Source organism: Alligator sinensis, unplaced genomic scaffold (assembly GCF_000455745.1).
Source record: "Alligator sinensis unplaced genomic scaffold, ASM45574v1 scaffold485_2, whole genome shotgun sequence".
NCBI lineage: Eukaryota > Metazoa > Chordata > Crocodylia > Alligatoridae > Alligator > Alligator sinensis.
Window position 1 is genome coordinate 2,451,475 of NW_005842069.1, and position 15,357 is coordinate 2,466,831.

At 37.5% G+C, this 15,357-nt stretch overlaps 1 protein-coding gene across 5 annotated transcripts in view; it reads left to right on the plus strand.

The window, feature by feature from the left end:
- Window positions 1-15,357, plus strand: part of LOC102381138 (cadherin-18) — a 469,255-nt gene that overhangs the window by 354,740 nt on the left and 99,158 nt on the right. For all 5 annotated transcript variants that reach the window (XM_006023586.2, XM_025204105.1, XM_025204107.1 and 2 more), the window contains one exon: window positions 8,153-8,320. In XM_006023586.2, coding sequence (XP_006023648.1) covers window positions 8,153-8,320 — 168 coding nt within the window. The remainder of the gene's footprint in view (window positions 1-8,152; window positions 8,321-15,357) is intronic.

Below are 15,357 nucleotides of genomic sequence, written 5' to 3' on the forward strand. Positions count from 1 at the left end.
AAAAAAAAAAGTGGCAAGCTTAATCTTTATTTTATTTTTTCCCCTGGAGCCTGCCTGAGCTGCATGGGGGCCCAGTGCTTCCCTCCACAGCTGTGATACCCCCTGGGATTGCCAAAGCTGGGTGCCTGCAGGAGGGTTTCCTGGGGCAGGGGGTGGCACCACTGCCGCAGAGGGAAGCCCCAGCCCTCCCCCCTGCACCAGACTTCCCCCTCCCTGTCCCAACACCCGCTGCAGCTTAGGGACTGCTTGGACCACCAGAAGCTTGCTCTCCCCTCCCCACCATCAGAGAGGCAGGTAAGGACATGGGTGTACATGACACGGGGGTTTACTTCACTCTAAATTGAAGTGATGTTTTTAAAAAAACACTGCTTCAATTTAACCCCCCCACCCCGTGTCATCTACAAATACCCCATGAGTTCAAATTTACTTCCTCTCCCAAGATAGATTTCCTGTGTTTTAGAGTAAATGAAGAAATGTTTTAAATAGAAACCAAAAATGGTACCTCTGACAATGTTGTGTTTATGAAGAGGACATTAATCCTTCGATCTCTCTGAAAAAATTAGCCACCACTACTGGCCACCAGTACTTACTACTGGCCACCAGTGATACTGTTGCCTGACTTTAGATGGACACTATCTGTCAAAGTGCATTCAGACACTATGAGAACTCTAAGAAACTCTGGTACAGTATTTACTTGTTAGAGATCATGTTTCTTAACTTCCAATTTAATGCTAACTTTTCTAGGTTAAATAGTTATGAAGGTGGTGGGGTCTTTTGTGCTGGAAAGCACTTTAATAGTTATTGTGTAGATCTCACTGCACCCACAGAGTGTTGACTCTTCCTGTGTCACTTTGAGATTAGCACCATGGAAGCACTTAACCCTCTTGCATTCCTGAAAGTCAGTTTATATTCCTTGCTGTTCCTCATACCCCAAAAGAGTATATTTTATCTGACCCAATTCAAATCTCCTTGTTATTTATAAAGATAGGGTAAAATATTTAAATGAACAGCTTTTCCCTCATTTTTATCTATGGTGGGCACATCTACACAAGACATTTACTGCAGAGTTGACTATTGGGGCACACAAAACTAATATACCTGGAGTAGGTATTTACAAGTACTACCCTCCTCTGAAGTTTTTTCATGCACACCAGTGCATATGTAGGTGCTGACCCAGCTTGCTGGGGCACAAGGGTCCTTCAGTGTGGGGGCTGCCTGCAGGCTGCTCTGACTGGGCTCAGTGTGTTGAACATGAATAAACTCTGGAGCTAATTGCTTTGGAATTATTTGCTCCTGGGCGCACATTCAAACAGCATCCCTAGAAGCCCCAAACTCTGGAGTAATAAACTGTTTATTTGTGAACATTAAATGCACATGTAGACATGCCCAGTGTGCCCAAACATATTATTTTGCCCCTCAGAGAGTAAACCAGTACAGATTCCTTGACTTCTGCTTACAAAGCTAAAGATCTAGACATTAGTTCCTTGTGCAATCTGTCACCTTTAAAAAAGTATTTTTAAAGTGTTAGAGCTTTGCAGCTTATTTAACAATTGATGTAGAGAGAGTCCCACCAGATGAACTGGTTGGCACAAAAGTATATGTGTTGTTTGGTTGCTAAATTAGTTGATGAGTTCAACACAGGTCAGTGAGCCAAAGTTAAAGTGTAATATTTACAGGAGTGAGTACAGTCACAGTACTGTAAACCTGTAATCTACAACCACTAGACCCAGATGAAAACCCCTCCATATCAGAGTGATTGGGAAGCTGCAGTCAGACAGCAATTTGCAGGCATTGGGAAGGCTACAATGCTTCAATAGTAAAACACCACAGGCAATAGGATCCTGTTGATTCAGCCAGCCTACAGAGGTCTGAGAGGAAAAAGGAATATTTTTTTAAAACCTGGGAGTAAAAAACAACTGAAGCAGAACTGACAAAGCTAGCATCCGTTATGTAGCTGCTTTAACTATGGGCAGTAGAAAGAATGACAGTATCCTGCCCAGCTTGGGTGGTCTGTTGCTATGGTAGTTCTGTAATAGACAGTTTCACAATTTACAGTGACTGTGTATGGCAGATTAGGTTTTCCTGTCTCATCACCTGCAGGTAGCATGGCATTATGTACTATATTTATTTCACTTGGTTCTGCTCTGCTTTAGGAAAATGTTGAATGATATTGTGATTCCATTTGGCATCCACACAAATATGAGAAGAAGTTATTTCTGCTATGTCTTTTCAGTCCATCAGTAAAGTCTTCCTTCAAGCTAATAAATATTATCAATTTGGGAGGTTTCTACCTGTGCTTTTTCAATTTTTTTTATACTTTCAGGCTTCCAGTCTCAAAGATTCCTGACAAAGCTTTTGTTATTGATGGCAAATGTTGATTGATTTTTTTTTTTTCCCCCTTCCTTTTCTATTATAGCATCATTACTCTAGCTAACCCCACTTGATTAAACAAACAGAATATTATATTCTAATTTAGTTTTCACTGTTGTTGCCTACTTATTCAAGAAGTCTTATCAATTTCTCCAGCTGAGGAGAAAAATTCTCTCTCTCTCTCTCTCTCATGCTCACATTACCCACGTCCAGATGACTGCAGCCATGCACTATGTGGTGCCGCAAACACATCTACAGTGCCATACACCACACTGGCCCTATCTGGGACTCTCCACCGGCCAGGGGCACATAAGCAGGGGCTCCCGCCACTGGGGGGAAGCCCAGTGGGAGGTTCAGGGGCCCACCCCGCACCTGTGCTCTGAAGGCCTGAGGGGTCTGTGCCTCCCCATCTGTGCTCCAGGTGCAGCAGGCAGGCAGCAGCAGGCACCTCCACCCAAAGCACAGTTTGGGGGAGCGCAGGCTCCCCAGGGCCTCTGCTGCAGCGTGCCCGGCAGTGGAGAACCTCCCTCCCCCCCACACACCACTGGACCACAGAGACTTGCGGACCCAGCCATGTCTGGGCCTGAGGCCACTTGCATCCAGCTGCAGGGTGGGTGTGGCTCAGGGCAGCAGCAGGACACAAGTGGGGTTAGGTCCCAGCCTAACTGGGTCTAGGAAGATCTGGTCATCCAGGGGCATGTGAGGGGGAGCTCTCGCCACTGGATGCAACCTGGCAGAGGCCTTGGGAGGCCTGTTCCCCCCACCCCCACCTGTGCTCGGGATGGAGACAGCTGGTGCTTGAGGCTGCCTGCTGTACCCTGAGTACAGGCTGCGGGGACAGGGGCCCCTGGGGCCTCCACCAGGCTGCACCCAGCGGCAGGAGTTCCCCCCTGCACCTTTGGGACTACCAGGGGTGCAGACAATTTGAGCAGTCCTTTGGGCACACGTGGGCTCTAGGTTATGATCTTGGCTGAGTGTGTGCCCCTGCTGCAGCCACCCAAAGTCCCCAGCCCAGCTTCCCTGTGGCTCTACCTGCTCCCCCTGCCGCCTACTGTTATATACTGTTATATCGTGTTATATACTGTTATTTCTATATTTTCTTTCGGCTGAGCCTCGCCCCCTTGCCAGCCCAGCAGTGGGACACATGTCCCAGCGGGGCGGGGGAGGGGGACATAGGGAGCAGCGCAGGGGGGGATCATAGTTTCTGGGCTGCCCTTTACTTCCAAAAACTGATCTTTACCATAAAAAGATTGGAGACCCCTGATCTAGGCTGAACAAAATAAAACATAACAAAACCCCTTTATTTTAAATATACTTAAATTTTAGGGAGCTATGGATTTGGGGTTAATTTTGTGGCTTTTGTTTAAAGCGTGTGTCATGTTTAGACATCTAGAGCCCTATTGTAATTCTTTAGCAATTACCTGAATTGCAGGGTAGAGGAGGGAAGGAATGGGCAGGAAAGCCACATGGTTATATCCTTCCAAGTTTTTGTATTTTCAGTTAGAAATTTATTTTAATGTACTCAAGACATTCAAGAAAAATAATGTTATAACAAAGTGATTCTAATAATAACCTATCCACATACTCCTAAATCAACACAGTGACAGAAATAGAACTGTCAACCACAATCTGAAAATAATACTAATGAAATTATCATATTTCTCTGCTTCCTATACCACTTGTTTTTCATCCCTAATTAGTCAAAGTTCTCATGTAATCAGTTCATTAAATGGACATTTAAAATATATTTTAATGAGTGTAGTAATTATTGCTGTTACCAGACTAACAACATTAGAAACCACTAGAAAGTACTGCAGGTTTAGATAAAATGTAGATGATGATTACACTGGGGTGGTATGACCTAATGATACTTTATGAGAAATCATCTACTGATCAGTGTTCATGTTCTAATAACAAAATGAAACATTTCACTTGTGAATATTTTACTTTCATGTGCCAAACTGAGTAGCTGTAAAGGAGAAATAAATAGCCTTATTCAATTCCCAGGTATAAGTCCTTTTTGTTAAGAATGTGTAAACTTGGCTTGGTTTATGTCATTTTCTACCTTACATATCTTCTTGGGAATGAGGTTTACTGGAATCTTGCCTAGGGGTTGTTTTAGGTATCAATCCTAGGCAGTAAAGTTTCAAAGGGAATTACTGATGTTGCTTTTGAGATCTCTCTCTGGTATGAGAGGCAGTATAATACAATGTCAGAGTGACTTTGGGGAAATGAGGGCTCCCTGCTCCATTTCTAGGTTTGGAGTATGCAGAACAGGAGCAGTTGGGTGGGATGTACTTGTTGATGGTGCTGTCAGGGACACTTCCAAAGCTATACAGATGAATCCTCAGGGACCATTCCCAGTCCAAAAGTGAATGACTGTCAGAGTAGCTTGAAATGTATTCTAGAAAACAGCAAGCAGGAAAGCCCTCTTTGTTTTGTTTTGTTTTTAATTAATTCAGGTAATTTTGACTATACATATGATTTTGCAACCAAACTCTCAAAACAGTTGAAAGAATATTCTTGAGCTACATAACATACTGAGCTTTTGATTGTGAACTTTGCTGATGGCATACTCTAGGAAAAGGAGTTTACAGCTTTGCTGTGTGGCTAATAACACTCATTGGCCGCAGCCTCATGAGCAGGCTCATGTGATTGCTTTAAGTAAAAAAAAGTGGCATAAATTTGTACTGCTGCTTTTTGCCCTGGTGCACACCCTTGCACATGCGGTTAATGTGGAGAAAAATGCTCCAGGTGCGGTGGGGGATGCTGAGGCAAGCACCTGCACTGCCCCAGCAGCCTTACCTAGAGTCCTGGGGGACTCCCAGGTCTCCAGCAGTGGCAATCTGGGTGTGCCATAGCCATACTTCAAGTGCTGGCCAGGCTCCAGGTTCCAGTAGCACATGCTGTCACCACATGCCCAGTCCCACTTTTTTCTGAGGGTTTTTTGGGGTTTTTTTAATTATACCAGGATTTCCTGGTATCTAATATGCAGTGTGGAGAACCAAATCACATATACAAGGTATGTTTTGTGGTGCCTTGAATGCCTTTGATGTGCTGCAGAACACACATGCATGCTTGTGTGGATGCAGCCATTGGGCCAGTTCTGACCTGATCCAGATGATCTGGGGTAAACAAAGCAAATTTTTGTTGTAAGCAATTGGTTTCCAGTTGGTTTTGATTACCACTACTTGCCCATTTATTTATTTTACAGAAAACAGAGTGAAAGTAGAAACGTGTGGGAATGGTTAGAGCTGAGCTATGTTCTTCACGTACTTCTATTTACACGTCTTCTGTTTCCACTCTTCAAGATATAAACCATTTTCTGAATGGAAAAAAATTACTTAACATTTAGTATATTAATATACTCTATATTATTAGTAGGGTTCTGTAGAGGACAGAAATTTCAGCTGGTCATGGGTTTCAAGTTTTCAAAATTTGCTTTGTTTTTACTTCGAACAAAAAACTTTTTTTTTTTTTTAAATTCTCGGTGAAGGAACAGCAAAAAATATGCTTTATTCATGACAAAGTCTCTCTTGACTGAGTTTTTGCGGGGGTTATTATATCTAATCTAATCTAATTATAAAGTAAAATGAAAAATAATCCAATATGAAAAACCCAAACATTTTTATTGGTAAGTGTTAAAAAAGGCTTTTTCACATCGTAGAAACTTTTTTTCCAGCCTTCTTTCAGAGTTACATTCCAGTAACATTGACTATATTTCTTCAAGCATTTTGCTTTCTAAGGAACTGCATATGAAATGGAATATGTTTTTCCTTTAAAATTTCTCAGTCTAATTCTAATATTTACATGTAAATTGTGGCTTGATAGTGTATTCTGGGTATTTTGTGATGATCCAAGTTAAGAAGCATATCTTTAATTGATGAACAAACAAAGTAGAATTGCACAGCTTAATATTAGTCATCTTTCCCTTTGGTTTCAGTGGCCAGGATGTTAATGTTTCTCGTAAGAACAAACTTAAATGCAAATCAAACTTGATTTAAAAAATCACAAGATTTTAATTTTTGTTTTTCTTAAGAACACTCCTCCACAATTATATATACATTAGTTATATCAAATGCTAATTTATTTTCTAAAATACTTATTGCAGTTCTCTCCCATGCTATCCTGATGAATTTTCCTTATAGAAACCCACTGCATGTGTGGGCATGCACCAGTTCAGCCTTCACAACAAGTATGCAGTTTAGTTCCCTGAGTTTAAAGCAGCTGCTCTTTGGTTTTTCAGTAGGATAGTAAGAATTAGACAGAATACACTGAAATGTATATTTCAGGTATATACTTTCAGGATTGTTTCCCTGTTTTTACTATTGAAAAACAATTTGGCAAAGTTTAAAATATAATAAAAAGAAAATGGTACTTCTGGAAATATTTTTTCACTTTAAACAATTGTGGAAACAAGCTTCAGGAACCATACTGTTCTGAAAATTGCTTTGAGGGGGAGGATGCTTATTCCTTATACATGGCTATCAAATGATTTAAACTTGCAAGGGAACAACAGTTACACCTGTTGAGGTTTTTTTTTTTTCCTCCAGTCATTGTAACAGTCATTAAGTTTAAAAGATCATAGTTGAGTTATTCCCAACATTTCATACAGTTTTATTTTAACAAGGGTATCCCTTTATGCATTTTTAAGAATGTCTTCATAGCTGTAACTTCCGTTTTCTTCATTTAACAGCATGCTTCCAATGCCTTTACAGATCACTTTTAATTCTAAAACTTGAGGAAGAAGTCTGCTCTAGAAAGAAGCTTAGGGGATTTTTTTCATGCTTTATTATCTTCTATATCAGATGGGCCCACTTTACAAGTAATATTGTGTGGGGTTTATCTGACCTCCAAACTTCCCAACACACTGGGATTAGAGAAAGTAATTGGATTCTCTCTATCTCATATACCAACACCAGTGACAATAGTTCCATGGGTCAGATTATTCTGTCAGTGATTTTTGTATAACTCTGTTTTCATCAGTATGTGTTTGCATATGGGGAACATTTCTAATTATTTTGCTTAAAATTAAATAAAATTTTCAGCTCCTTCACTTTCAAGTTTGTTGACTGGTAGAGTATCACTAAAGTAAAAATTTGTTTTTCATACTAATGCTAAGTCGCATCTAAAACTATGAATGCACATATTTTTTTTTTTTAATGTGAAGGTGCATGTTTTTAAATAGTGTTTCAGCTACTACCCATCAAAACTTCTGGGAAAAAGAAAAAAAAATATTTTTGTTCAAATACCATACATAATTTGAGCTTCTTTGATGGGGCATAATTCACATTCATTAAAATTTCAGTTAAACTACTACTTAAGTAATTATCATATATGAGAATACATTGTCTTTTCTGATGATGTACCTTGAGGTCTTTTTACATTACATGAAATAGATTAATCATTTATTAATATATTAATAAATTTTCTTGTACTATGTGTGATTTTAATTTCTACATATCCTCAAGCAAACTGACTATCTAGCAATTGCTACCATAATTATATTACAAAACAATGAAATACTCTTTGACATTTTTCATAGTGTAATATATAACTCATTTTTTATCAGTTGTCTGCTCACAAGAGACTGGCAGTGTGTTGATTATAAATCAGAAATTAAATTAAAAATGGTTTATCTTGGATGTATGTAGATTTTTCATTAGTAGAACATTTGTTGTATCCTACCTTTTTGACAGGGGAAGTCTTGCAGGTGTCTATCCTTTGTTGCTGTTAGGAAAATCTAATCCTGATCTTTCTCTTGTTTTTCTTTACTTCACAGGAGTTATCAGGACTGCCTTGCATAATATGGACAGGGAAGCCAGAGAGCATTATTCTGTTGTCATTCAAGCCAAAGATATGGCTGGGCAGGTCGGAGGGCTATCAGGGTCAACGACTGTAAATATCACACTCACTGATGTCAACGACAATCCACCAAGGTTTCCTCAGAGTATGTACAAGTTCAGGACATGTTTGATTTGAAAAACCACATTAACTTTCAGTGAAGGATGAGGTTATTAAAGAAAACTGATCATAAATCAAGTTGGCAATGAGACATTGGAAAATGATGGGATGCTCTAACTTTGTTCTGATTTTCATTTTCTTGTATGCTTTCATATGGGGTGTTGTGTAAGAATATGATACAGATCAAGCACTAAAATCAATTAAGAGTCCTTTAAACTATTTAATAAATGAATAAATAAAAAAGAATGGGATGGAGGGAGGGAACGAAAGAACACTGTAGCGTGTGTGTTCTGTTCCATCCATTTCAAAATGCATTGTTCAGAACTTCCATGATAGCATGGTGTTAATTCACCAAGCATGTTGTTCCTATGAAACAGAACAGGAAAAGGAAAGCTTCCTTCCTTAATATATAAGATTTAAATCAGCATGCACATTCACATGCCTATCCCCACCCTTGAGATTCCATTTCTTTCTCCATCTTTAACATGTCTATGCAAAATGTATAAATTGCTTGTAAGTTAAAACACAATACTAGTATGGCTGTTGGTAACTGTTATAGGGTGGTCTGTTCCCCTTAAGGAGGGGTGACTAGCCCCTCCTTAAGGACATTCAGCTGTGGGACATTTTGCTAATGAAAAACTGTCCCACTGGGAGCTTAAAATCCAAAGGAGAGAAGAGAAGGGACAGCCTTTGAGGGAACAGCTTGCAAGGAGAAGCTATTCTGCTGTGTTGGGGAGAAGCCGAGTGGGAAGTACTTCTCTCATAATGTCCAGCGAGGACAGAGGATTTTGTTTTTTTCTGTTTGCGTTGCTAAAGACTAAAGTTTATTTGGTGGGACTAATAGTAAAGCTAACTGACTTGTGAAGGGCAGCAGGTTCAAGGGCCCACCTATAATAACCTACAATAAATCCTGCTTTTATTTTCCTACTTAAATGAAGTATGGATACAAGATTTTCAGAAACGGAACACTGGCATTTTGTGTATCTGATGAATGATCTTGTTATAAGAATATATTAATGTGATTATTTATAGAAAATTAATTCACATCCACCATATTGCATGTCTATAAGTATAGACTTAACAGACCTGAGCAACAGATTCCAGGAATTCTCATTTTGGCCAATGATTAATTTAGGGGTTTGGCAGGGTAAAATGGCTCAGGATTATGAATATCATAAGTTAGATTTAAATATTGTTTCAGCCACTGGAGAACAGCTTTACCAATGGGAATAATGTTAAGCTATTTAAAGAAAAAGGTTTATAAGATTATCAAGATCCAAAAAAAAAAAAAAAAACCCACAAAGCTCCCTGGCAGCGGATAGTCTAAAATCTGGCCATCAATATGAAAACTCATCAAAGGTGTTGTAATAACAAATATTTTTCCTGTGTTTTTCAGACATAGAATATAGAGCTTTTGAAATCTAGCCAAGAAAATGGTGAATTTAGTTTTCTGTCCCATAAAACTAGGAAAATAATCACCATATTTAACACTCAATTGGAAAGGTAAATGGTAAGGCATATATCTGAGCAATTGTTACATTTAGACATCTTAATTAGAAGAAAAAAAGTCTCAGCTTGTCATGATGTGTATAAATTCAGGGACAAGGGAAGGCAAAAATTTAATCAAAACATAGCAGCTTTGGAGAGCTTGCTGGATTGTTTTGTTTCATTGGAGGAGGAAGTGTGACACTAAACAGACATGAATGGAGATGTGTGCGCACATGTTTATGTGTGCATGTATATATTTCCATTTATTTGCATGTTGGAGGAGATTCTGTAGAGAAATTTAAATCTATTTATGTGTATTTCAATATTTTTATGGCGGCAAAGACATAGCATTTTAAAAAACATCTCTCTCATCTAACACATTAGACACTCATTAGGTACCAGTGCAAGACTAGGAAACAGCTGCTTTCATGAGACATAAGTCTTCCCTTTTTTGGAAAATATTTTTCCTGAAATGTGTATTGTAAAAAGGCAAACACCCACTGTAGCTTCTCTGAAGCAGAATTTCCACACTGTATAATTGGCTGTAAGAGCTTATTTACACCTTCTCAACCAATTGAATTGCATCCCACAATCTTGGAACTAAAAATCTTTGCAAATCCATGTTTGAAATATAATTGTGTATTGCCAACACCTGGACAGTACTCTGAGGTGTGGCCTTTGTAACATGAAATATCATGTTAGACACGCACATCATTAGGACAAAACTAATTTCATCTTATATTTTTATTCTGTTCTGTGCTTCATGTTTCTTTATGCTTCTGGCATCTGTCTCCTTACCATGCAGGCTATTATTTTGGACTACCTGTTAGCAGGCAGTGTTGCTCCTTTCAGGTGATGCTAAGTGAATACTCATGGCGCATATCAGAGATGGAAGTTGCCCTTCAGCCAGGGTTATGGGATGAATAACTTTACTGCAGTACCTGTGTGATCAGCCAAGCTTAAAGTGAATTCATAGGCAGGACTTCATATTCCTTTATTGTTGCCTTTTCTTTTTTGTGACAGTCAGTGAATGCCCTGTTAAGTTCTGAGCCTGACTATATCACATGTGCTATACTTCAGCGTATGTGGGAAGGGTGCCTGCTTGGAGCTTTTATTACTTATGTCTCTCTTGTTTGAAGTGAATATATTACTATTTTTAAATTTTAGGACCACATCCTAGAATTACTCTATTCTTCTTCCATAGTCAAAAAAACAAGTGAAAGCTAAGAGCTAGCATGTTCCAAGGGGTGTCCTCAATCAAAAAAAGGTTGGAAACCACAGAATTAAAACACAGAATTGATGTCCTTTCCCCACACAAAGACAGGCTTATTAGTAGGAAAAGAACATCACAGGTGATGGAGAATTATAACAGCCACCATGAATTTAAGGTAGCTTTAGAAGCAGATACTATTTAAAAAATGTGTCTTTTTTTTCTGTTTCAAAAAAATGTCAAAGGCCACTAGGCCATACATGCAGTTGCTACTAAACTTACATTTATATGTGATTTCAATATTTACTTATCTTATGACTTTTAAAAAAATCAATCACATGTATACACTTTTATGCAAAATTAGCTTCAAAGTTCCCTCTTTTTTTTTTTTTTTCTTTTTTTTTTTTTAACTTGTTCTATGAGGAGGAGAGGTAGCTAGAATTCTTCTGGAAAACACTCAAAACTCAAAAACACTTGTATGACCATGCAATGTTTTTAGGAAACCAAACAGTCCAAGTCACTAGGGAGTATTAGGTCTATTATAAGTAGCCTGTTTTGATTGTATGGTTTTACTGTTATTAAATATTAATTTATAGATACATACATGTAATTTGTATGATAGTCACACTGAATATTTTTGGTACAAACTGGTGTTGTGTTTCTTTTGTGCATAAAATTATAACCTTATTTCAGCTAACCTATATGTTGTTTGTATTTTAGTTCCAAAAGTAGATCACTTGAATATTTCATGTTCAATTTACCTATTTTCTAATTTGTATTAGAAATCATCAGATGCAATAGATCTCCAAGATACTTAACTTTAATTAGTCTTTCTTTAAAGTAGCAAATATAATGCAACTTAAAGGTAAGCCAGATGGCAGTTGAACTATCTAGGTTCATTTTTTATGAATGTTCAGGACAGTTTTTCTCCAGTATTTTTAGTGTGTGGAAAGTAAAGAGATTGGGAGATAGTCAGAAAGAAAAACGAAATAAGTCCCTATTAGACTATTTTATTATACAGTCTGTTAAAATTTACCTGAATGAAATCTGTCAGGCTAAAGAGCAACAACTTGCTGTCTAAACATGAGACAGTTAGTTCATTTTACATCCTTGTAAGAACTATTTTGAATGACCTGCCTAACCAAGTTGCTGAAGCAAAGACTTTAGGTTATTTAGAAATCAATTATAATCAATACCACCCTGGGGGAATAGCATATTAAAAGGGACAAACCTCAATTGTCTGATGGAATTTTACCATTTCCACTGTGTTTTGCATTCTTAATATGCTAAAACCAATTGATAATATGAGAGTTGGAGAAGTAGAAGCATATATAACACACAAAAATATAAAGTAGCTAAAAGTTGAGAGCCAATGGGAGCTCTGTGTCTAAGCAACTAATTGGCAACAATTTATGTGATGAATTTGTCTTCTCTGCAGATTATGTTAAGGAGATCTGGATTTTCTTGTGTGTATTAAATTGGCCAAGCAAGTTGGTTTTGAATTTAAGTTACACTACTGTTTAAATATTATTCAGAAATCCAATAGGATATGGTTAACTGTATTTGGTCACAAGAATCTCATAATATGGTTTCTGTGCATAGTCGAAAAAATGTAATTCAGGTAATCAGGATTTCACTATGAATACTTAATTGCACTTAAATTCTAAAATTCCCTTTAAATAAATATTAATATTAATAACATTTTATCACACAAATAGTGGTGGAAATTAAGCATAAAAGGGGAGTCAGATGACCAAAAGAATATATATTTAAATTAGAATTAATACTTGGGGAAAAATGCTTGCTTTATTTACCCATATATAGTATCTGTTTGTTTCTGTATGGAAGTTAGAGGCTTGGGGAATTTTGTTTTATTTTTATTTCCTTTGACAGAACCTCATCCTTGTGGTTTTTTACATGTGGCATAGATAAGCGTCACATATTAATTATATGTCCCAATCAAACAAGAACATTTCAAAGGAAGCTTTAGTGAAAATAAATTAAATTTTTATTTCACCACAAACTAAACATTCATGACTGACAAATTTGGATGAAAGAGGAAATACTGTTCTAGGTAGAGGAGATAGCTTGTGTGTTTTTTCCAGGGAACAAAAATTTATAAATATGCTTTCTAATCCATCACCACTGTTACAAATTCTTTCTCCTGCACAAGTCCCTCATTTTAGCCAATGGGTTCCATGTGAATGCAGTGAACTGCAAGCATGCAGCAAGTGAAGTCTAGGAAGAACATTGTATTAGTTTTCAGATCTTAGATGTGGTTTATCAGTAAGATTTAGAATGAGCTATTCAAACATTACAAGTGATGACCAAAGTTGTCACAAATTCATATATTTTAGCAATCTATGTAACACAGGAAGTATTCAGTGAATACTGTATTATCCTCATTTCTGTACTAGAGAGGTCATTAGTTCATTGCTGGATTTAAACTAAGAAAAGAGCTGACAGTGGAATTGACAGCAAAGAGTTGAAATAGTCACACATTTAAAAATACTGTATATCTGCTAGGAAGCAACTAAAAGTAAATCTTCCCTTTTCAAGAAAAAAAATGTAAAAATAAGGTAAGCTGAGAAACAAATTCAGATTTAAAACAATGGTGAAGTATAAATATTCTTCCCTTGATTATGAGAAAAAACATATTGTGGACTAGACCTCTATACATAAGTATGCTAATTTACTTCTTAGCTTTCTTCATGCAGTACACAGATCGCATCGCTTACTATTTGCAGTCAAGTAACATTCATTTTCCTGCAGTTTATGTGGAAAAGGGATCATAAAAGTGCCAATTTTGGCTTCATAGCTAGTCAGGAAGTCAGCTTAGTTTTTATTTAAGACTTCATATTATCCTTCTCAAGACTATGGAACTTACTCTCAGAGGGCACATCTACACATGTGCTTTAATGTACAGTAGCCTATTTTACTGCACCTTTCTTCAGTACCTCATACTGGAGGTACCAAATTTAATGCACATCAGAAAAAAATGCCTTAATGCACGTGTAGACACACCCAAAGGCTCCAAATCAACAAACGTTTTAAGTAATCACTAAAACTAGTTTACAAGTAAATGATTACTCTGAATTAAAATTAATCTTAAATTGTGTTTTTCAGCAAAACTGTTACAAATCAAAAATAGTTCCAAAAATCTCCATAGATGAAAGTTTCTCCTTCAGGAGAAGCTGAAAAGAGATTATAAACTTTCAAAAAAACACCAGAAGAGTTGACCTCCTTCAGAATGTGTGCACTGTAGTGATAAATGTTATAATTTATAGATGCTCGCTAACAAGAGGCTGATGGAGTTGGGATCTGGGAGATGGTCCCTTAGTGATATAACAGGAAGTCAGTTATTTAAGAGCCAGACAGGGACTACAGAGGTTACACCATTCTCTAGAATAAAATCTGTTGTCTAGTTCCTCATTCTTGTGTGTCAGAAGTGGCAAATGAGAAATAACTTGAAAGAATTAGAATTGCTAATTGAAAAGTTGTAACCTGAGAGTAAGTGGAAGAATAGCCATGTGGAAGAAAAAAAACCTGTAAGTGATTTGCCTGCACAGTTAAGTAAATTACAGTTAGTCATAGACATTTTGTCACCTCCATCTAGCCTTCTGATGCTGAGCAATATAGTGGAGAACTGGAAGATATACAGACAAAGGTTTGAGTGCACCTAGCAGCCACAGAGGAATAAAAAACAAAAAACAAACAAAAAACAAATAGAGTCAAATTATCTCTTGTCTTAAATATTGTAGTGGGGGAAGCCTTGGCTGTTTAGGACACCTTTAGCTTTGAGAAAGGTCAATGTGTGATATTAAGTAAAATATTATGTACATTGCAGGAGTACTGCATGCCAACAAAGAATGAGATCTTGAAAGATACAGATGTTTATTTGGAAACAAATAGCATGAGAAAGTATAGACAGTATGTTACTGAGCTAAAAAGGCTAATTAACTAGTGTGCTTTTGGGAACTTGACGGAATATGTGATTAGATAAAGGGTAATTTGTAGCATTGCAGACACTGCATTACAAGAAATAATACTGCATATGAGAAACTTGTTGCTAGAAAAGACTATCCAAATGTGCAGGGTCATAGAAACTGTGACTGCTGAGGCTGCAGAGCTGAAAACAACAACAGGGGGCTTCCATGCAGCAGGCCAAAAAGCATGCAGCCAAAGAAGCTACTTCACAGAGTGACATTTTTCATTGGCAAGGAAGAAAGAGTTTTTAAGCCATGCAGAACATGTGGAAAAGAAACATGTCCCCCAGTATTGTGCTGCATTTGGAAAGCTGTGTCGCAGAGCACTGAGGTACTGAG